Consider the following 25172-nt stretch of genomic DNA (forward strand, 5'->3'; position numbering starts at 1 on the left):
AAAATCCCTGATATGATTTGGTAAAAAAATGAAAAGAAATATATAAATGGTCTCTAACATACAGTTTCAACTAAGCCCTAAGACACATTAAAGGTAAAAACGATTGCTAATTGTCATTAAAAACAAATATGTGTCTGTCAGCTTCAAATTGGCGCAGTGAAATATTAGTGAAAGTACATCTATTTATTTAGTTTGTTGTGTATAACGTCGCATCGTCACAAGTACAGGTCTTAAAGTATTAGACCCATAATAGAGTACTCCTTTTTGAAGAGTATTCAATTCCTATCATAAACCTACTTTGACTGCAATTTTCAGGGGGACGTAGGTTCAAGCCCCACTGGGTCCAATTTTTTTTCCTTATTTTCATTTTTTTTCTAGTAAGTTTTTACTTCTTTCAAGATTTATTATTGATTTATTGTACAAAAGTGGAAAATTTTCAAGTTTATAAGCGATTTCTTGCTGTTCAAAGTGAATTTACCTCTGAAACAGAAGGGTAGAGTTAGACTTCTTCAAAAATACTGAGTTATATGCGGTAAAAGTTCTCTATTTTGCATTCACTCTTTAGATTACATATTGTGGAAGAAATGTAGGTAGGTTTTACTTCTGCCCCAAGGTTATTTTTGAATGATGTGAGCAAAATTCAAAAAAGACCCGCAGGATTCGACCTTAATTTTTCAATGTTGGGGTTAGAATTCTGTCTAATTAAATCCGTTTACTTAAGGCAACCTAGAAAAAATTATATTGACAGTTTTATTTTGTGTTTTATAATTGTTTACTAATAGTTTGATGTTTCTTTTATCAAAATTAATAGTTAAATGAATTCTCTGCGAACGTTTTGGATAGTGACTATCACTTTGAAATTTGTCTCTACTTGAGCTTGAGGAAATATCATGAATTATACAAAATTTACAAAAAACGGCAAGGTAAAAGTTGTTTAAAATTGCAACACAGTGCGAAACTCGGTCAAATTTAAGAATATACAAAGCAAATGCCATTCTTTAAACATTACTATTAGGGGTCCTTAATAATAATAATAATAATAATAATAATAATAATAATAATAATAATAAGGCGTTGTTCCAGCTTTGATGGTGGAGGAAGACCTTAGGTGCTCCTCCGTGCATCATTTCATCACGAGCGGGCACCCGGGAAGATCCGTCGGCCTTCCGTAAGCTAGCTAGATGGCTTACTCACATAAAGAATTCAACGCTAAGTCAGCGATCTTAACCATTCTTCCGAAAGTACAATTGTCAAACTTGCTTTCATAATTACCTTGTTTATTTTATATATTAACATGGTATATGGCAATCAACGATTCTTATAGTGCATTATCTCCTTAAGGCTTAGAATTTACGCTTTGAGAAACAAAAATCAAACAACACCAAATCATAGAAAGAAAGAGTTGTTTAACATGAAAATTGAACAGCAAGTAAAAACATGTATATTACTTTACGAAACAAGTGTCAGTATACTGATATAAACATTGAATTCCAGAAAAGGACTGCCTAAAGGGGTCCCACTTCCGGACAGTCAAACGCCTTTAAAAACTCACCATTTTCAAAGAACTGTTACACATGTTCGTTTTGATGCAATAGCGTGCGAGTGGTGAAATTTCGCATAACAAGGTGGAACACAGTTTTCAGCAATTGTTTATCTTTATTTCTTTACAAATGGCATTCATTTTCAAAGGGAGACAACTTTTTCCGAATATTTTAAGTACAACTGGCATTCATTTTCAAAGGGAGTCCGAATATTTTAAGTATCCGTCGAGAAAAAGTTGTCTCCCTTTGAAAATGAATGCCATTTGTAAAGAAATACATCTACATCTACATAAATAAATAAAAATAAATAATTGCTGAAAATTGTGTTCCACCTTTTTTTGTGACTTTTCACCACTTGCACGCTATTGAAAATGCATCAAAACGAACATGTGTAACAGTTCTTTGAAAATGGTGAGTTTTTAAAGGCGTTTAACTGTCCGGAAGTGGGGCCCCTTCAGGCAGTCCTTTTCCGGAATTCAATGTTTATATCAGTATACTGACACTTGTTTCGTAAAGTAATATACATGTTTTACATGCTGTTCAATTTTCATGTTCAACACCTCTTTCTTTCTATGATTTGGTGTTGTTTGATTTTTGCTTCTCAAAGCGTAATTCTAAGCCTTAAGTGGTTAATATCGCGAAGGCTTTGTTTTTATGATGCTTTTATCAACTGAAAGAAAAGACCGGGTCGGCATTAAAATAGAAAAAGTGGAAACTTCACAGGTCGCTCAACACGACAAATACGAAAATGTTGCAGGCTCGGTTTGATTGAGCCTGTTCATGGACGGTAGTGGAAATGCATGCTACCGTCCACGCCCTCTAGCCCCGGGTTGAGCAGAACTCAACATTTACACATGCTAAAAGTAAAAAAGCAATTTAGAGACATCCGCAGATGTATTCAAACGGCGGTGAACATGGAACCTTCAATGATACACGAGTTGTGGCGTGTAATTCCATGAAAAGCGGCGTTTGGTCCCCAGATGAAGTAGTAGGTTTGTCCCAAACGAGAAAACAATGGGCAGAACTAAACAAACTAGAATTTAGAAAGGGGATCTGAGGTTATGGAGCCTGCATATCACAGGAACTGTCATAAGACAAAGTTAAAAAGCAGGCACCATATCTATGGGGTGATTATACAATACCCAAGGCTATGAAAGCGGGAGTATTGGAACCACCCAGGCCGAAATGGTCATGCTGAGAAACTAAACATTACCAATAACACAACATAAAAGTCGTGCTGAACGATCTGAGAAGATCGAAATATAACAGCCCTGATTGAATGTACGGGGAGACTTTTTACGGCCGCCACACGGCACAAACAACGCTGCTGTGATAATAAAATAGAAAAAGTGGAAACTTCACAGGTCGCTCAACAAGACAAATACGAAAATGTTGCAGGCTCGGTTTGATTGATGGTTCATGGACGGTAGTGGAGCGGCATGCCTCCAGATCGTTCGACAACAAGAAAAAAATAGATATCTTGAAATAAATGCTATATTTCTTAAGAAGGCTTTAAAACTTAATTACTGACAAACTTTATGTTACGGAAACACATGAGAATTTGCTGTTTTTACTACTTTTTACGATGAAAATCGAAAAGCGTTTGTCACGCTTTTACTCAAGGTATACTGTCTCGATTATAAATATCTATATTTTGTAGTCATTAATTACTACTTCAGCTGTAGCACTATTGGTTACGACGACGGAAAAATGTCTTTATTGTCGCGGCGGTCCGGGGTTCGATTCCCAATGCGGTCATCTTTTTTTTCTTGATTTGGAACTTTTAAAATATTTTAGAAACAAAAATTCATATTCTAATGTTCATAATATGACCAAACTTCAATTTGCCTCCAAATCTGGAGGCATGCTGCTTTAAACCCGTGTTTAAACCTAACCATAACCTTTAGTCAGTATAGTACACTCATCCGATAGGGACGATTAAATGTTGACGGGAAAGACCGTGTTCATATCAACATAAAAATTTGAAAGATGAGGGCCATGATGGCCCTATATCGCTCACCAAAGTTTAATTGTTTGCTTGAACAAATGTCTTTGCTAATGCTTCAAAAACAAACAAAAAACTTAAAAATAAGAAAGTAGGTCAGTAGGTCAGGGTTAATAATATTTAAGATGAGTATTGAAATCTGTATCAAAAGTTCTACATGTGGTCCAAATTTCCATGCTTTATCTTCAAAAACAAGAAAGTAGGTCAGAAGGTCACGATTATGACTATTCAAGATGAGTATTGAAATCTGAATAAACAATATACAGGTGGTCCAATTTTCTATACTGTATCTTCAAAACGAAAAGTAGGTCAGGAGGTCACGATTAAGACTATTCAAGATTATTGAAATCTGTATCAAACATTATACATGTGGTTCAAATCTTTTTGCTGTAGCTTCAAAAACAAGAAAGTAGGTCAGGGCTAAGAACATTAAAGATGAGTATTGAAATCTTTATCGAAAGTTATTGACGTGGTCTAAATTTCTTTGCTGTTAAAAACGGTGTGCATAACTGTATATGTCATCCAAATTTCAAGGTTATATTTTAAAAAACAAAATAGTATGCCAGTAGGTCAAGGTCACAGTCAAGTGATCCCTAATTTCTTGGTGTCATCAGTTAATTATAATTAAACAGTCTAAGAAATATGATCAGATAATTTTCGAAGTATTTTTTCCTATATAACTCCCATACAAGTGACCCCGGGGCGGGGCCTCTTTTCATCCCAGGAGCATAATTTGAACAATCTTGATAGAGAACCACTAGGCAATGCTACATACCAAATATCAAAGGCTTTTAAAAGCCTTGAACTTTCAGACAAGAAGATTTGTTTTCCTATATAAGGCTATGTAAAACTTGGGACCCCCCGGGGCAGGGCCTCTTTTCACCCTAGTGTTATAATTGAACAATCTTGGGGGAGGACCACAATGCTACATACCAAATGTCAAAGGCCTAGGTCTTGTGGTTTCAGACAAGAAGATTTTTAAAGTTTTTTTCCTATATAAGTTATGTAAAACTTGGGACTTCCTGTGTGGGACCTCTTTTCACCTCAGGGGCATAATTTGAATAATCTTGGTAGAGGAGCACTAGGCAATGCAACATACCAAATATCAAAAGCCCAGACCTTGCAGTTTCATACAAGAAGATTTTTAAAGTTTTTTCCTATATAAGTCTATGTAAAACTTGGGACCCCGGGACAGGGCCTCTTTTCACCCTACAGTAATAATTTGAAAAATCTTGGTAGAGGACCACAAGGTAATGCTACATACCCAAATATCAAAGGCCTAGATCTTGTGGTTAAAGACAAGAAGATTTTTAAAGTTTTTTTCCTATATAACTCTGTGTAAAATTTGGGATCCCCGGGGCGGAGCCTCTTTTCATCCCAGGGGCATAATTTGAACAATCTTCATAGACGACCATTAGATGATGTTACATGCCAAATATCAAGGCTCTATGCCATGCGGTGTTGGACAAGAAGATTTTTAAAGTTTTTCGTTTCGGTTGCCATGACAACCAGAGTTCTGTGTGGAATTCAATTCCTTGCACAATTTTGAAAGTGGGTCATCCAAGGATCATTCCTGTGAGTTTCATCAAAACTGAACTTGTGGATTAGGAGGAGATGTTGTTTAAAGTAAAGTGTGGACGGACGGACACAATAGCTATAGCTCAGATGAGCTGAAAAGCGTATAACCGTAAAGAAATTGATCGGGTAAAATATATGTAAAGTAAAATCCGTCCCATATACATTTTATGGACTATATGTTACCCGAAGCGAATCAGGTAGTTTTTACATACTGAGACATTTGCGAAGTAATCCGATGCCTTAGCGTACAGTGTAGGGACTTTCTCAAAACATTAATGGTTCAAATAATAAAAAAGGTTGTTTGTTGGCTATCATTTTGGGCTGTTATTGTCGATTGACTACATGTTTTGCTATAACGGACTACCCTGCTTACCAAGTTGTCGTCCAAATAAATGCAAACATTTTCCTGTCTATAGATCATACTAAATCGGATCACACCACTGTGGTTTTTCTTCTTTTTTCAGAATATTGCTGGCCAAATTTCATAGTAGAAATAATCTTCTTTATATAACGATATCCTTAAGAGGGCCGGCACATATTTGTACGATCTCGCCAAGCATACGTATGTTTTTGACAACAGAGAAAATGACGTCCGACGACCTTCAGTTTCCGGCGAAAATAAAGAAAATGAAAAAGTACACAGGCTAAACTTGAAAACCAAAGTCTCATTTACATTGGTCTTAATGTTCTCTGTATGCATTGTTGTGTATGGCGCTAAGCAGGAAAACCATTTATTATCCTATTTCATACCTTTATTTCCTACCATTATGTGTTAAATAATAAAATGCCGCCTAGATTCTTTCGAACTTACGTTATACATACTCCTGAAAATCGCCACAACGCCACATTTCCCACAGCCCTAACAGGTAAGTTTTAGAAGACATATTTCTTTCAAATAGCTTAACCTAACAGTAGATTCAGAGTAGAATATTTATGCCGTTTCGTTTTCTTACAAATAAGACCTCAAACTGTATGAAGAAACCCCGTTCCGCTGCCTGATGGTCACATTCTTTAACGTACCAACTGATCTGAAGGAATTTGGCAAAAAAGAAAGATTTCCGTGAAATCAAGTTAAATCAGCTTAGCAGTTCTTAAAAAGGCAATTCTCAAAAAAAGCCTTTATAGCTATAGACTATGTGGAAAACTTCACTGCCACCCACGCCCCTCCCCCAACCTGGCGGCCATGTTTTACATAGCGAAATGATCTAAAGGTTTTGGCTGAGGGTGAGGGCCATAGTCATACACTAAACATTTGTACACAATAGCGATATCTGATAAAGAAAATTCCGAAAGATTCAATCATTATATTTCTGTGAAATAGTTTTGAAAAAGAGTCAGCGATGAGCAGAATTCTTACGGTCCGGGAATCACTAAATGTTTATGTATCGAAAAGAGCACCCACAAGAAATATTCCTGATTAGTTTGGACAAAACTTGCTGTATGGTTAGGCGTAAAATATGTGTGTTTCCGGTATCCCGACCTACCCTAAATTTTTGGCCTTACCCTAAATGTTTTTATGGCCTTGGAGAATTTTTTTTCAACTTTTTAATAAAAAAATTGCAAAACTGCACTTTTTATGCTTTAAACATGGTCAGTGATGTTAGAAATCAATTTACCGATGCTCTAAAGGCATATCCCCCTTATTTGTATTCATTTTTAACACAAAAATAATTTCTGGAAAATCTCACTTAATAAAAAAATCCTCCGAAAAAAATTCCGACCTACCTACCTTGATATTTTTAGCATGTTACCGGAAATGCAGAATTTGTTAATGCCTTAAGAACAGGAGGTACGGAGGCTGATGACGGACGTGCGATTGACATCAAAAGTACACCACGAGTTCGGCATGCTTAGATGCGCTAGATATGCTCAGGATTACCTGTTAAGAAATTAGAAAAATAACTACACCACGTCTTCGTGTTACGCAAAAATTTTCACTGAACCTTTTAAGAAAATTAAATCTTAACTGATCAATGCAGAAAAACTCCGTAAAATTAAGAAGGAGACGTCTATTAGTTGCAACGCAGAACGACTAAGGTTTAAAGATAATATGCAGCAGCTTTAAGTTCAAGCTTTACAAGGAACTATCTGGATAGCGTACACTTTAATGCTAGAAATAGGGAGGAAGATGTCCACTTTTTTTTTAAAAAACCCCAACAAAGTTTAACACTTAACTGAATTTTATTGTTGTGTGAAACAGTAATGACCAAACAAATATTATGACCTAGCATTAAAAGTTTTGAGATTATCCCTTAAAATAAATAGATAAATGCGATAAAATGTAGTATACACAAATGTATACATTTTGAAATAACGAATTAAATATCCTTATGTAAATATCAATACTGCAGATTTCTCTTTTTGCATCTTAAGAAAAGCATAGAGTGGTATCAGTCATGTTTATCATGACCAGTTAGTGACTAACTAAAAAATTAGACTGGACTTTAAACATGTGGATGCCGGACCACTGTATATAGAAAACATAGAGATGGATGAACAACATGTTGATTGCAAGAGAAAATTTCTGTCAAGATCTTTCTTCAAGATATTGATACTCGTGGGCGTGTTGTTGTGTAAGTTTTGTTCTTTTGCTGGCTTTCTTTACTTTTTTATTCGGCTACTATGTAACATCCGTTTAGTTAATTGTGGCTTCTTAAGAGTTTTCTTATAGATATTGTAATTCATTTGAGAGATACACATATCACTTGTACATCATTATTAGGACAGCCATTTGTGACTGTAACAACTTTTTGACTTTAATAAGATTAAATAATCTTCCTTTTCTCAAGATCTAACCTAACTTGTGATTAAAAATATATTTTTCTGTCAATTTCTGTATTTTTTGACATGGTAATATTGATTTGATGCTAACAAAATGTTTTAAAAGTTAATTATTGTGGTAAAAGGAAAGCATATAGATCAATATTTTGTGTAAAGATAAAAGTTATTTTTCAAACTGAAATTCAAGGATTTAGGATCAAAGGTTTTCTACCGTAAAGACTGTTTACATACTATATGAGTTTGAAAAACATATTAGTTTCTAAGACAAATAAGGCTGTTAAAAACACAGTTCCTCGCACTCGTTTTTACTTCTTTATTCTTTATCCACTTTTAATGCATTTCAAACAATTAGTAAATTTGAAGAAATGGAGTCGGGGGTGGGGTGGGGGTGGGGTGTCTACTTTAAGTATATGTGATATCCCACTTAATGTTATAGGGATTTCAGGTCTTACAGGCTACTATGAATACAAGGTGATATCAGTATTAGAAAAGCATAGATGTCACTAACAAATCTCTTTCAGTTTTTTTTACATGTTGGCATAATTACCCCAATCAACATCTTTTTTTTTTGTCAAAAAAAGACGTATCTAGATCCACAAAAAAGTCTGCTGTTAGGATTTTGAAAATATTTTGCTGCTTCAATAACACACAAAAATGTTTCAAAATGAAAAGAAAAAAAATTGTGGTCAATGTGCATCTAAGAGATGTATTTAGAAAAATAACACTATAAAAATTGATGAATTTTAATATTTTTAGTTATGTTTGTTTTAATCTATACTTTCTAGATAATATGAAGTGCTGTGCCGGAAACCTTTATTTCTATATCAGTCAGAAAGATAGCAGAACCAAACCTGGTGTATTTTAATAGATATTTGAAATTACCGACCCCTACCCCATTGTTCATCTTACATCAGTTTTAGGCAACTGCCAGCCAGTAATAATGGTGATTTTTTTCGCAACAAGTAAAATCTTTTTTGTTAAATGGTATTAGTCATAATCTAATTATTTAGCATTATTTTTTTTAAATTTTGTTACAAAGAAATCATGATTCGGAGAAACATTTTACAAAATGGCGGATACCTTGAGAGAGAAGAAAACGCTCGTATATCCTTAATTGGTATGTGTGGGACCAGGACAGCCGGAGTAGCCAGAAACCAACTCTAACCCTAACCCTAACTCTGGCTGCTCTGGCTAAATTCACATTTTTTGGTGCAGCCATTTACAAAACTGCAATAAGTACTTGCTCTAGTATCATTATCCATATAGAAGTGTGTGTGTTCGGGTTTAACGTCTTTTTCAACAATTTTTCAGTCATATAAACGACGGTGTCTACTTGTAGCAGTGAGCACAATGCCCAACTTTATGGTGCTGCCTCACTGGAATATCACGCCGTAGATACTCCACCCAGTCACATTATACTGACACCGGGCTGACCAGTCCTAGCACTACCCTCTTAATGCTGAGCGTCAAGCGAGGAAGCTACTAGTACCATTTTATACGTCTTTTGGTATGACGCGGCCGGGGATCGAACCCACGACCTCCCGCACTCGAAGCGGACGCTCTACCACTAGGCTACCGAGGCGGTTCCATATAGAAGTAAAAAAGCTTTAAATAATTCATATTTCAAGTTTTTACCAATTAAATCTCTTATAATTCTGACTGACTGCGCGGCTGCTGTATTAAAATAGTGCTTAAAAGAAAAGCACCCGTTTTATTTCATTTGGTGGTGTGCGATATGCAATGTAAAGACTTTATCACAGGTCTATCATCGGGCGACGTGGTTCTCGGGTAACTGTGACTGGCAGTTGATATCATTTTCAACCAGTAGAAATTTCATCTAATCTTTAAAACATGTTAACACATCCGTAAAACAGCACACGTCGATTTCTAAAGACGCAGATTAAATTATATCCAATCCGACTTCATTTATGCAAAACAGTTTTACAGCTATGAATGAAATGATTAATATATATAACATTCATTTTGGTTGCTTTCAGTGTAGCATTTAATTATTCTATTTTGAGAACACGCATAATTTTTCACACGTGGATAAGTTTGAACATACTAGTTATTTGACACAGTGAATTAACGGCTAAATAATACGTACACATATTTATGAAACAGAATGATATATAATTTAGCATAACTAATCCCGTGTAAATGTTTTAGCATTTTTATACACCCGTTTTTCCAAAACGGGATATATGATGTTATGGCGCATGTGTCCCTCTGTTCGTCCGTCATAATTCGTGTCCGCAGCATAATTTTTTAACCATTTAGGATATTGACTTTAAACATAGAATATAGATAGACGGCGATAAGACGATGTTGGTGGAAGGTCGAGGTCACAAACTGAGCGAAAAGTTTAAAACTGTCCATCATATTTCGAGCCCGGGCATAACTAAATAACCATGCAAGGAATTGACTTCAAACTTGGCATGTAGGTAGGTAGCACTGAGACAATGCGCATAGCACAAAAACAAGGTCTGTAGGCCATTGGTCAAGGTCACAAACTGAGCTAAAAGGTAAAAATATGTCTGTCATATTTCGTGTCCGGAGCAGAACTTATTAACAATTCGAGGGATTGACTTTAAACTTTGCTTGTAGGTAGACAGTGGTTAAACAATGTGCACAGAACATGAGCCTGGTCTGTAGGTTTTAGGTTAACGTTACAAACTGAGCTTAAAGGTCAAGCTGTCCATCATTTTAGTGTCCGGAGCATAACTTATTAACCATTGAAGGTATTGACTTCACACTTGATTTCTTTTTTGTAACCTAAGAAATTTGTTTTTTGTGGACTTTTGTTTTAGAATTTCTTCCCTTTGTTGTTCCTATAAATTGCGTATTTTGGAACCTTCTTATTATTTGCCACGTACAGAAACCAACACAATTTTTCTATGGTACCACATGGATGATACGCCAGTTTTATTTGTGCTTTTTGACCTATCTCTACGTGGGAAAGATTTTTTGTGGACTTAGCATTATTTCTTGTATGTGGATGATCGTTTCTGTTAAATAACTTTAGTTTGAGTCAAGCTTGTTTTAGATGGCTGAAATGTTCGTGTCATTCAGGCCATGTGTCAACGGGCTTGAAATTGTTTCCAATTGGGCTTCAACATTCTATTTCTTTAAATTTTGCTCCCGTCCTCTTCTGTTATAACTCTTCGAGCGTATATTTCCCCGTTTGGCGGAGCTCTTGATATGTTTCTTTGTGAGCATTAATTATTATGTTATGAGGTGGGAGAGGGGGCTCGGAGTTGTTGGTTCGAGTCCTGCGTCAGGCCAAATTATCTTTTTTCCAAGGTTTATATGCAAACTTACCACTTACCTGATCAAACTTACCGTGATTTTTATTGTTCATTTATTGAAAGTTATCAAAACTTTGTAAGAAAAAAATCGGATAAAAATTGCTTTAAATGTTAGGCCTGTCTGTGATATGAAGACAAATTGCTTGTCACCAGCGTTTCAAGAAAATAAATTTTACAAGAGAAAAAAAATAAATTTCATGAAATGTGGTACATTAAATAATATGAGAATGAAAGCAGTATCGATAACATTTCATTGAAAAAAAATATCTAGTGTGGTTTCGAACCCGCGATAACGTGCTTAGAAGACAGACATCTTACTATTACACCACGTGTCCTCGATTACCTGTATAGGTTACTTTAGTAATAAAGATATTTTCAATTTTTCAGAATACAAATATTCCGTATATAAAGTAAAACGTCCGAAAATATTGGCGAAGATTAATGAGTGCCAGGTCAATACTTACGTACAAAAAGGCTTAGCATTACGTTTTGAGAAACAAAAATCAAACAACACCAAATCATAGAAAGAAAGAGTTGTTAAACATGAAAATTGAACAGCATATAAAACATGTATATTACTTTACGAAACAAGTGTCAGTATATGATCTAAACATTAAGGGGACGCATATTGCTACATTCACAGTTCATACAGCAATGCGGAAGGGGTGCATATTGAAGAAATCGATGGTGGGAAAATAAAAAACATATTCCTAAACTGATATAATACTGATGGACACCTGTAATATTCAGTATTTTGTGGATAAGGATGTGGTACTATGAATGTAATAGGAAAACAGAGGTGTTTGTGAAAGTACATTCAACACAAAATATTAAGCTTTTGTATAAGGAAAAAACAGGTTTTTTTACAATAACAGTGTTCCAAATAATGTTGAAGGGATGAGATTTTCTTTCTAACACACCAGGTTTGCTTAAACATGTAAAAATTTAACGCCACGTCAGTTCATCTCGGGATGGACGCCATATTTCTCATTGATAAAAAATGTAAACAAAAAAATCAGAGTGGGATTAGCATTGCAAGGACATAACATGACATTCTGCACAATGAATACCTTAGAACAGATATCTAAGATGCTACACAGGTCAGGCGGGTTAAATGCATAATGTCGATCACTTGAAATTCATCTTGAAAAGGTGGTTAATTTTAGTTTGTTTACATGGTTTTTAATTTTCCCACGACTTCTCGGCGATTCACTGCAAATGTATTACTGCGCCGGACGAAAGGTAACTCTAATAAACAACGGGAGACAACTTAGGTGTCAGCACGTGTACGATTTTTAAAAAAAACATGTCGATGATTATAATTTCTTATCAAATAATGAATCCTATTCAGATATTCGTCTTTAATATTAGAAAATTATTAATTTCTGTGGACATTTGTCAAAAAATATTACTTACAGTGGACTACTTTGCGCATCAAACTGGTTTCCGCTTCAGTTGTGAGGCACTTCCGTTATACTTTTGACAACAATAACAAAACACAAAATGAATCAATAAAGTCACTTATAAACCGACTGCTACTTAAATCAGTGTAAGTAAAATTGTTGTTACAACATTATACATGTTCGTTACGTTATGAGATAAAGTTTATCTTGAACTGCATAATCCATTAACTACGTTTACATGATATTGCATTTACAATTTATTTGACACCATTTTTTTACGTGAATGACAGCATTCTCGTGCAACTCGTGCAAACAGAGTTATGAAAAGTATGGTGGAGAATTCAAGGACAAATTATAAATGACATTAAAGTGAGGATAACTGTATATTCGTCCAGTTTTGATCATTGACATTCCTGCTGTGCATTAGTAACTTTTGTGAACAAGATTAGAATGTTGCTTTTGCACATATACACATTGATTGGACCTCTCAACCAAATTTCATACCTTATTTTAGGGATTTTTAAGACAGTAGATTTTCAAAAGTTTGTTGAATGTGTTTTGATATTTAAGTGCATTGCAGTTCATGAATACCAAGTTAAAAATTAATAATGGCAACATTTCTAGGCCTTTATTGTAAGCCACTAGACTTCTGTAATGATAAATGTTTAATGTATTAAGGGGAATATACTCTTTTAGTTTTGTAAGGTGGCATTCCTCGACCACCGTATCTTTTCTTATGCACTACTTTGTAAACAAACTAAATAATGTGTTTTAGCTCACATATGCCAAATGAAAAGCAAGACAGTGAACTTATTTCACATTCTTTCTTTAAATTAGAATCTGTAGGACATTGATAAATGTTTGGACAAAGTGAAGCACTATTATTTTCGCACCAAAAAGTCTTAATTGTTGACTTTGAATGTACACAAGAAGTCTTATGTAATTCAACAATAACTTTCTTTTTTCAGTTTTTCTCATTTTTATTTTAGTGAGCAATCCTTTGTGTACTTATAACAGTTGAAACAGTATTCATTTCATTTACCAAAACCGTGTACTTTTTTGCAGGTAAATTTTATAATACCCCACCCACTTTTTTCTAATTTCAAAGTATGCGTCCCCTTAAATTCCGGAAAAGGACTGCCTAAAAGGGCCCACTTCCGGACAGTCAAACGCCTTTAAAAACTCACCATGTACAAAGAACTGTTACATATAGTCGTTTTGATGCGTTTGAATAGCGTGCGAGTGGTGAAATTTCACATAACAAGGAGGAACACAGTTTTCAGCAATTGTTTATCTTTATTTCTTTACAAATGGCATTCATTATCAAAGGGAGACAACTTTTTCGGAATACTTTAACAGAAAACTTTTTATACCCCCGCTCTTATTCGTTGCTGCTATCCGCACGTCCGTCCGTCCATCCGTACGTCTGTACGAAACTCCTACCACACTATTAGCCGGATTTGCTTCAAACTTTCACAGATGAACAAACTTGATGTGCATATGACCATAAAGGAAGGAAATTTTGCTGTGACTATTTTTGTAGCAGCTATGGCCCTTTGACACTTTTGCTATATATGCTATATAGAAATTAGAGAAAAAACTTATGTATTCAACTCCTTAAAACTACTGAAAGGATATATGTATGAACATTTCACAGATGAAAGACCTTGAGATGACCATAAATTATGGACATTTTATGTGCTTTTTTTTTTTAATTATGGCCCTTTCTTAATTTTACAAAAAGGCAATTGTGAAGAAATTTGGTGAGTTCCACTCCTCACACAATTTTGGAAGGAATGTATTCAAAGTTTCTCAGGTGCGCAACCTTATTTGAATAAAATTTGCTTCAAAATTTTAGTCGAACATCCTTCATGTGAAAATGGTCTGTTAAAAAACTTCACTATTTATAGGACGGCGCAGTATGTTGGGTCATCCGTGTCCTAGAGACACACTTCTAGTTTTCATCAGAATATCTAAAATTTACTCTCTTTAGGAGTAACATAATGGGTATGTTTAGAAGAATGATCATTTCAGGTCAAAATAAGATAAGCCTTAAATAGATTACATTGTATATAACAAATGTAGATCTACGTGGATTTGTAGACGATAGAGTGGATACTTTAGAAATTGTCTCGTATAATTCAAAACTGAATGTGCACTTAACACTATTTTATTATGTACATGTAATTGGTGTACAATGATGAGACGTAAATATATAAATAAATGAATCAGTAAATAAATAGATAAGTGAATTATCTGTCAAATGTCAATAGTTAAGAATAAAACAGATCATTTCACAGTTTGTTTTCTCTTCGCTAAACAGCAAAATGTAAAATGAGTTGAGCCAAGAAGAAGAAAAAAACATCTCCAGGACAAAAGTGACATCAATGAAGATTAAAAGACACATGTCAGTTTGCTTACAGAGTCCTCACTAGCAACACTACGTGTACCACTTCTAGAGACAGCGTTTTGTTAAACAAACACTTTCCCCACAATACCAGAGTCTTCCCACTACAAAACAATGATTGGATAATTCCCAAAACCAGATATTGCCAACCGTCAATTATAATACACTGGTGGTTTCTGTTAAAACACGTTTACGCTAAAATGACGTCACGTTATTGTGCGATGACGTCAATGTTTTTGTTGCGACTATTATTTTATCTACTGTTTAAGATTAAGTGCATATTGGAATCGAAATAAAGTATAGCAAAATCGTAATTTACCTAAATTAATACACTCAAAACCGGTTATACGTCGCCAGAATAATTCTTTCGGGCTTCGCCCTCGTGAAGTTATTCCGCGGAGGTATAACCTCTTTCTGTGTGTTAATAATGTTAAAACACGGGTTTTCTATACATTATTTCTTAATTCATGACAGCCTTTGTATAAAAGACCTGCACAGTTTAGTACAATGGCGCCAGTCTGTAGGTTCCCAGCTGTACAAGATATCATAATTACGTAAATATTTAAGGAATCTTGAACTATAAAAGGCAACTGGTCCATATATAATTCCGGCTCGTCTCATGAAGGAATAATCAATAAATGGGATATCTCTCTATGACTAACTTTCTATATATCAGACATCCTTAAATTAAGACTAACTCTCAAAGGATTGATATCTGGTCAACGTTGTACCAATATTAAAGAAGAGTGGCAGAACAGATCACGCGTCACCAAACTTTAGTATCATGACAAACAGAACATCCTAACTGACTTTCTTATTAAAAGGATATCACATAATCACAGTCTAAAAGTTGGCAACAGGACTGTCTGAAGGCAAGTGGCAAATGTCGTTTTCTTAGACTTTGAAAATCTCTACTGAATCAAGGGTTCTTTCTTGAGATGGGAAAATGTTTTTATGAGACTGGAAACAACAAGCACTGACTTTGGATTTAAATCATCAACTTTGTGGTCCCAGAAAGGACAGTCATTATGACCCCACTTTTCCTTTTAGCGTTAATTAACGATACGAGACTCTTAATAGTTCTCTAATGAAGCTCTATGCTGACGACTGCCTCATTTACAAAACGATCAAAGCAGTCACTGATGCAGTTAAATGTCATTAAAAAGAAGTTATTTGAATGGCCAATGACTTTTCATGCTCCACAGGAATACAACACGCTTATTTAAATTATCTTTGAGTAAGGGTTATCAGAGTGAGATCCTTATTAAACAATCTAAAAGAAATTCCAGAATTTATCTGTAAGCTATACCAACAAAGATAGAGATATATATTAAATTTCAAAAGGTAGATAAAATCAGAACATTGAACTTTGAAATTGATTTCAAATCCCTTAAAATAACCAAACATTGGGTTATATACCTTTTTCTGATACATTTGTTTCATATCTAAAATAATTTTAGAAATACTTATTCATATGATGGCAGGTAATTGTTCAGCAAGTACTTTTCAGGCATCTACTGTTTCGTGTACAGCAATAAGGTGGTCATATCTTAGATACACGCAGTGTTGCCTTTGAGATTTAACTAGCTTGTTTACAAAACTAAAATAAAGTTTTAGATGTTTGGCTGCGTTCTCTGCTACAGAAAGAATCTTCTTACAGATCTTGCTTTAAATTGAAAGGAGGCTCCGTAGCCGCATGGTTAATGTTGCTGACTTCAACTCACGTTTGCCTCACCAGTGTGTGTTCCACACTCCATCCCATCAAACAACTGGAATAGTCTTCATGTGACTCGGATTCTGAACGCAAAAAAAATATGCAATTTAAATTTCTTATTAAGCTTGCTATCGGGTTTGTTTAATAGGTCTTATTTTCTTCAATTTCACTTGAACGAGATTTAATAACATACATATTAACGCCGAACTATTATATAAATTTCTGAACAGGTAAAGTATGTATGCGTATTTAGGCTTTTAAATCTAGAATGAATACGATCGTACAATATTTTCTATAATCTAACAACTTCATTCAATTATGTTCAACTACTCACACCAAATCAATTGATCACATTTTCATTATTAGTATTTATCAATTATAAGTAAATAGGGTGTTTTTAGAATTCAAATATGTTTGCAATTTCGGAGTAAAAAGGATTAATATCCACAAGGAAAAACCACATTCCAATAATAGAAATTTGTGTGATGTGATTAGTAATTAAATCTTGTTCATATATATGAATATGAATATTTGTAGGTAACCTATAACGAGTCTTCGTTTACCATTTTTATTTTATCAAACTGTCTACTTTCTTTCAATTTTTTTTTTGCGATAGTGCTGGTAAAACATATTGAGGTACCTAAAGCAGTGAGAGAAACAAAATACATTAACAGAACAAGTGATCGAAGTGATGGAGTTAGGAGACCAAAAGAAACTAAATATGACGGGAAGGACTATGGAAGTGATTATATCAAAACTAAATATGTAAGTACACATGTCTCAATAAATTTGCATTTTGTTTTGGTTTTTGTTGAACTCAACCTCACACCGACAGAATTATAGGTCATATGACGACCTCCAGCTTTGGCCGTGGAGGAAAACCCCAGATGCCCGTCTGTGCATTATTTCAACATTTGTGGGCACCTTGATAGAACCACCAACCTTCAATAAGCCATCACATGAAGAGCACCCTCGAGTGTGGCTTGAACCCACATCTATGAGGGGCAAGTGATTTGAAGTCAGCGGCCTTAACCACCCGGCCACGGAGCCCCCACACCCCCACCCAACCCTCACATACTCATTTGCCAATATGTTTGTGGTTATTGGACAAATGAATGGTAACTGCATAGCGCTGACGTGGATAAGAGTTGGAGGATGTGCTCTGCCCTCTCTAGCAGGTTTGGGGTTGTTGGGTGCTCCCCGAGAAAAATTAGAATGTGACATGAAAGAACACATTCATGAAAACACCTAGTTAATGTTGTGTGATCGCTTTCGCCTCATTGACAACCCTCATCTCTGTCGTCTCAAATTCACTGTGACGTCCGATTTTACTAAAGTGTTGATGAATAGTTGGATTGGCCAATTTCATTGACATCACAAACGACGTCAACAATCACAGAAATGTGATTTGGTACGTTACACACGTACACAAATTATACATAGCAGATAATTCGAATTCACACCGTGTCTTTAAAAGACCCTGTGTAAAGTTTCCGATGTATAGGGTATTTCTAACATGCAACTACCTTCTTGTCTTTGTCCTTTGACAGTTCTTTCACTTTCTAGAGGAAAGCAAACATCAACTTTGGTTAACCATTTATCCCGAACGCAGTTTTTCGCATTATCAAGTTTGGACTTTTTGTCTATTTCATTTGTTATCAGTTTTACTACACGCTGGAGTAGTGTTCTTATCACTGGTGGTTTTAGGTTTAAATATGGATAACGTATATTTTTCAAAAATGGTGAAACACATTTATCCAAAAGAGTTACAACTTAATAAATTTAACAATTGTGAATGGAAATCTAGAAATTAAAATATACGATAAAAGAGATTTTGAAATTGTCAACTCCCCACACCTTGATGGAGATGTTTCTCGAGCGGCATCACACGGTGTCTATATTTCGCAACTTATTCGTTATGCCAGAGCATGCTCAAAGTTGGAGGATTTGAATGGTAGAAATCTACATATCACCAAAACATTATTACAACAGGGTTACCGATATCATAAACTACAGACTCTTTTTGGCAGCTTTGCATTTTTCCAGTACGTTACATGTTTATGATGGACTGGGTACTTGGTTAACTTTTCATGTGATTGTATTGTCATTTACTTCAGTAATTAGTATTTTTTGGACAAAATTGTGTCAGTCCGTGGATACCGTCATCCCAAAAACTGCGAATGTAATCAAACTTCCTGAGTGTTCTCGGAAAATAAAGGTGAATGGAACAAAGTATGGGTACCGGAGGAAATCGGAAGGTAAGGGGCATATGATAGGATATATTAGAACATCTAAAACAAAGGTTTATCAGTAGAAATACCTTGATTTTCCTGACGAATCGGAAAAATTGTCGGCCATTTTTCCGTGTAAGCTGCCTTTTTAAGTCACGTGATTCCCCACACTGGGAATACTACGTTTAAGGAACGTGGCTTTCCCTGTTTTATATTCATCCTTGCTCCACCTTTCCCCAACATCCGACCCTTTTATCTACCCTTACCACCTAACCCCCATTTTCTGTATTTTGCATATATTTATGATGTCTTTGTTGTTGGATTTTTGAAGCAACCCATCTACAATATTTTTTTTCGTTACAGCTTCTTTTGTTGTGGGCCTACTTTACGATGCACGGCTCTATGGCTGTGTTTTGGGTCCTCTGGGCTTCCGGGAAATCTACCCTTACCTTTTATCTTTTTTAGATGGCGGTATATTATTATATCAAAACGTTTTGTTCGGAGTCATGGAATATTCACATCTAAAACATAGAGAAACAACCTTGTTGGTGCTTCCTAGGACTCATATAAAGAATATTAAGGGCTCGATGTTTTTCGAACGAACGGATTGAGTTATCATATATGAAATAAATATCGCTTTCTAAAAAACCTAATAGAAAGTCCTCATAGAGATCCTAACTTAAAAGTGGAATCAAATTTGTTTTTAACATTCTGTCACTTTTTCAGATAATGCACAAGTTGTTTAATGAAAATGGGCAAAGACTTTCAGCGAAACAACGCGCAAACCTTGTCAAGGAAAGATGTCAAACATTTCTGAAGGAAAACAATTTACGACTTAATCCCAATACAAAATGTAGATACGATCGGGAATTTATGAGAAGTCGTAGTTATAACTTAACAATTTGCTACAACTGTAAAGTGGCTTCGACGAACACGAAACGCGTGCTTTACGTTCTTGACCACAACATTACCGGTGATATCAACAGTCTCACAGTGCATACGGTGGGTGAATACGGAAGAAAATGCATGAATAATTTCCAGGAAATTATGTCTGAGAAACATCGTATCAGTGTAATGTTGGTAAGAGAACCACTAGAAAGGTTACTATCTGCATATAGAGAAAGACGTGCTTATAGGAAGCACTTTAGAGACCCTTCGTTTTCACTTGAAAATTATTTGCAACTTATCTTAGACGAACAAATGAAAAACATAAACAGACACATGTATCCGTATTTTGAAAGGTGTCGGCCGTGTGAAATGCAGTATGACTTTATTGGTCTTCAACACCATTTTAACGACGATATTAAAGCTTTGTTACAGGACATCGGTGCCAGTGGAAAAGTTGATATACCAACAAGAAATGAAACAGGTTACACTTCTGAATCGAGTGATAAGCTGTTAAAACTGTATTTTAGCAAAGTTCCAAATGACATTATACATAAATTGTGGGAGAAATATTACAAAGACTATTATATATTTGGCTTTCCTTATCCATTACATCTGATGAACTGAAAAAGCTACAAGTGGTCAAAGTTGTTTTTTTTCAAGTTCCATATTTTGAAGAAATATTCGTAACAGAAGTTGAGATGCTTTTGTTTAGATTTCTATGTAATAGATTTAATTAAGGGGAATAACTTCATGTACGTTGGCAATATTACGGGAGATAAACCAGTATGTATGAAAATCAGAACTTATCAGGTATTTTGATGATGTTACATTTTTAAAATGAATATAATTATGTATTAGCACAAAAGCATGTTTAGCTCATATTCTTAAAAGCACGATTAGCTCTGACAAGTTCTTAGAAGCATTTTAGGACTAGCAAATTCTTAAAGTTACCTTATCACTTGAAAGTATATTCAGAGAACAAAATTGTGCACCTACCTTATTTACCGGTTAATAATTTAAAAATTGTATTGTAACAATGTTGTCAAGAGAAAGCATTCTGTCACCCATTGATCTTGTTATAAAAGGGCGTTATTTTTCTGCCAACAACAATTTAGTCAACAACAATGTTTTAAAATCATACTTTATGATTATTTTTGTAATGTCAGACACAGAGGTCGAGGATTCGGATCCCGATTAGTGCGGAATATTTTTCTTAAGTACAGGTAAGAAATCCATGAAACAGTCTTAAAGCGTTTATCAGAAAACCGGTTCGACTTTTTAAATTATGGGTATGGCAATTTTCTATCGAGAGGCTTAATATCATTTCGACATGAATAGGCGGGGACTTTAAACATCGATTATCATCTGAATTGCTTTTTCACACAAGAACTGCTGCAAGAGAGGTTTCAATTCATTGACTACCCGCCGTGTTTTGTCCATTATTTCTCATAAATCTATATTTAGCAAATAACCCACAGCTTTCGATTTACAGGCTTCTTTAAAATATCCAGAATTTGCCGATGATATTTAAAGAATGACAAGGTAGTTCTCACGCCACTTTTTTCAACAAAGGAAAGTGGATTGAATCCGGCTTGGCAATGAAAACGACAAAATGGGTGAGGACAGGTAATAAGAGCGAGATTCCCGGCGTGTGCATGCGTTTTCACTGCAAAGCCGAGCTCAATCCTCTTCTGTTGTCCGCGAATGGTTTTGGCGATGGATGAGAATCTCGGAAAACTGCAGAACATGTCTGATTACTCTCGTAAAGTGTATCAAAATCTAAAATCGCCGAGTGTGGTAGATGTATTTTAGTGGTCTTTAACTAGTAAATAAACCAACAACTCTGTTGTGCAATCAGCGAGATGATTTTATTGCGAGATCTGCATTCATTTAGCACAGATATATTCATCTTAATGAAACATGTATGAAGCATATCACAATAAAAACTATCATAGAAGTTCCAAGAAATACTTTAAAAAAAAAACTGATAAAGTCTCAGGTTCGATCGTATATTCGTCAAAGGAATATTGGCCGCCTGCGTAAAACCTCTTTGAATTCTTTGTAATATCAGAGGAACGGCATAGAATCCGTGGCATGCACGGAGATCTAACTTTCAGTGGATTTCCTCAGACTATTCCTCGGAATATCAAACAACGGACCGTGCTCAGACATGCTTACAAACATATTTGTTATCATAAAATTGTCATAAAACAAATTTTCACCAGGAACTTACTTGCTAATATAATGTTACATCATTATATGTGTGTATATCTCATATATATTGTCTTACATTATGACATATTTCAATATGCTGTCTACGTTTACCTGATACTTTAGATATTATCTTACATTTTGATAAAAATAATATATTTCAATATGCTCTGAATATATTCCTATGCCTTTTCAAGATTGTCTTACATTTTCTTAAAAATAAATATATTAAATTTCGAAACGCTTTGTACGAATTATACTTTCAAAACATGATAAATATCGCAAATTGAATTTGAATGAAGGTGTTCTTCTCGTTAGAGAAACTCGCTTGAACTGAATTCTATATAACGCCCTTCGTACAAACACCCATACATCAGAGCACATTATGCTTGAATGTTTATCAAACCGTAAAGACCGTTTTATAAGGGTGTTTTTCTTATGATCATACTTTAAAAAAAAAATAATATTGACAGAAAAGACTTCAGAATTTTACATAGAAGAATTAAAGCCTAATGTTTTATCCCAGATAGATTTTTCCTTATCAAGTTTACTATATAATAACACCTTTTATATGGCTTTTATGTAATAACACCAATTTAAAGCCGATAGTGGTATTTCATTACTACTTTAAGCCACACCAAACTGATTGCTTGGTCAAAGGATTTCCCGCTCCATTTTTTTTTAGAATAAAAAAGGTTTCCTTTTGAAAATCAGCTTCCGCTCGCTTCAATTTTTGCAGACTGATTTCAAAATTTCACAGCGGGCCTTTTTTCACTGCGTAGCGACAAGGATTCATAAAATTTGACACTTTTAATCATAATTGTCCATAAATAAAAATACCAGGAGAACATGTTACAGCCTCTGTATTTGTTTCAACATTTGTACCAGTACGCAAAATTGATAGCCGATATGACAGTTAGATTGTGTAAATAAATCTTGGAAAGGTCATTAGGAAGAGTTTACGTTTCTTTCTCTTCTCAAGACAAACATCAACATCTTATTATTAAAAACAGTGTCATCAACGATTCTATCATCAGAAATTTGTTGTGATTACACATTTTGCAGTTTATATATAAAATAAGACTCGTACCAAATATAGTTTCTGAATATCCTCGAACGAATTGTCCATTCTAAAATGTTGATCAGCTTGCCCATCAAAATCATATTGGTTTCGAGTGAATTTCAATTTCGGCAATTTAATTCTTTTTATGCACAAGGGAAAAATTAAGCTCTCTATGAATCTATGATGTATATACCTTACCTTGAGACCAAAAGTGGATAAAAACATGTGATAAAAATTGAACAAGTCTGTTGTCTAGTCTGTTTGTGCATTTTAGGACAAATATAGTAAAGGTAATGGAACTACATACAAGTGTTTGTGTAATACGATCCGACATTTGTAAAATACATGCTTTCACGTTTGTATCGAATTTTTTTTCTACAATGTAGAAACTCTGATTTTTCAAAACTTCAGAATATACTTAGAAAGTTCAGCAAATAAAAACGATAGGATCATGTGCCTGATTTTTTGCTAGACTGACCTGAAAAAATTGGACCTCACGCAAGTTTTCATAATGGAAGTCTATGGGAAAATCGCTACTTTCATAACATTTTCACGAATAGAAATTTTTCTAGATTTTAATGAAACTTCTCAAAGTCTTAAATAAATATATGGTCTATAATTTGGTGAAATGGAATTAATAGGTCCCTGTGCTTATTTTTGAGACATTTGATCACGATTAAAGTGAAACGCACATTTCAAGCTAACTTTCAGACATCATTTTGAATTATTTAACATGCCAAATGTTTTAATATCATAGTTTAACTTTAGAAAGAGAGTAACAGTGCCATTGTAATAAATTTAGTCGCGGGCTGCCGTTCATTTATAAATGATTTTCATTTCCGTCCGCCTAATCCAGGTTTTACTAGAAAACGTAGATACGTTTTCCGGATAAATGACGTTACGCAATCACTTCCGGTGTATCAAACGTGCAGAACTGCCTTACGGTTCAAGCCCTTCCGCACATTCACGTAATATAAGTTTGAAAACATGATAATGACAGTAAATTATAAGCATCATTTTAAAGGACTTTATGATGGTACTTTGGTAATTGAGCTTCGACATTTTTGACAGCTATACATATTTATATGCCATACATGTTATTACTGTTCTGCGGAAATGTTAGGACTATTTCGGGGTGATTGTTTATTGTTGCTTGTAGGCATATGGTATTAAGAGAATCTGAACCGTATTGTTCACTCTTTGGCTATTCGCCCAAAAAATCAAACCGGCAACGTAAACTCCTGTGAGGATTTGATTTCAAATTTCTGAAAGTTGTCAAATCTATTGAGAAATTTTAAAAAATCAAGAAAATTAAATAGAAAAATAGATAGCTAAGTTTCTAAATTTCCAGATTTGCAAACCAAATCAAAGTCGGCGTCTCTAAGTTAGAGGCCTAGATCTTAGCAGCGGACAAAGTGATTTCTGCCTTCAATAGTGGTATTCATTGTATATTCACTGTTTATCAAGAACTAGTTTATTGTAACAATGTCTAGTTTCAAGTGTGATGGCAACTATTTTTTTTTATAATAAACATCTCAATTAATATTGTTGAGCAATTATGAAAATATAAGAAAAGAAAATCCCTGATATGATTTGGTAAAAAAAATGAAAAGAAATATATAAATGGTCTCTAACATACAGTTTCAACTAAGCCCTAAGACACATTAAAGGTAAAAACGATTGCTAATTGTCATTAAGAACAAATATGTGTCTGTCAGCTTCAAATTGGCGCAGTGAAATATTAGTGAAAGTACATCTATTTATTTATTTTGTTGTGTATAACGTCGCATCGTCACAAGTACAGGTCTTAAAGTATTAGACCCATAATAGAGTACTCCTTTTTGAAGAGTATTCAATTCCTATCATAAACCTACTTTGACTGCAATTTTCAGGGGGACGTAGGTTCAAGCCCCACTGGGACCAATTTTTTTTCCTTATTTTCATTTTTTTCTAGTAAGTGTTTACTTCTTTCAAGACTTATTATTGATTTATTGTACAAAAGTGGAAAAATTTCAAGTTTATAAGCGATTTCTTGCTGTTCA

At 34.6% G+C, this 25172-nt stretch overlaps 1 protein-coding gene across 2 annotated transcripts; it reads left to right on the plus strand.

Moving 5' to 3' along the window:
- Positions 1-7406: 7406 nt before the first annotated feature.
- Positions 7407-23742, plus strand: LOC128557774 (carbohydrate sulfotransferase 14-like). 2 transcript variants are annotated; one of them, XR_008371373.1, is made up of 3 exons: positions 7407-7697; positions 14940-17502; positions 19695-23742. XR_008371373.1 is itself a non-coding variant. In XM_053546040.1 (3 exons), the coding sequence occupies exons 1-3, from the start codon at positions 7613-7615 to the stop codon at positions 20478-20480; spliced, it is 1020 nt and encodes a 339-aa protein (XP_053402015.1). In that variant the 5' UTR covers positions 7407-7612; the 3' UTR covers positions 20481-23702. The 2 variants fall into 2 exon arrangements, 1 of the variants encoding a protein (XP_053402015.1); XM_053546040.1 differs by having other exon boundaries at positions 17354-17502; positions 19695-23702.
- Positions 23743-25172: the final 1430 nt, after the last annotated feature.

The sequence above is a fragment of the Mercenaria mercenaria genome, chromosome 6 (assembly GCF_021730395.1).
Source record: "Mercenaria mercenaria strain notata chromosome 6, MADL_Memer_1, whole genome shotgun sequence".
Taxonomy (NCBI): domain Eukaryota; kingdom Metazoa; phylum Mollusca; class Bivalvia; order Venerida; family Veneridae; genus Mercenaria; species Mercenaria mercenaria.

Bases quoted from the DNA above. Each gene is read 5' to 3' on its own strand.
- LOC128557774 (XM_053546040.1), top strand. From the start codon at position 7,613: ATGGATGAACAACATGTTGATTGCAAGAGAAAATTTCTGTCAAGATCT. The intron at 7,698-17,353 runs GTAAGTTTTGTT...TTTTTGCGATAG, and splicing joins ACTCGTGGGCGTGTTGTTGT to TGCTGGTAAAACATATTGAG. The intron at 17,503-19,694 runs GTAAGTACACAT...TCACTTTTTCAG, and splicing joins ATTATATCAAAACTAAATAT to ATAATGCACAAGTTGTTTAA.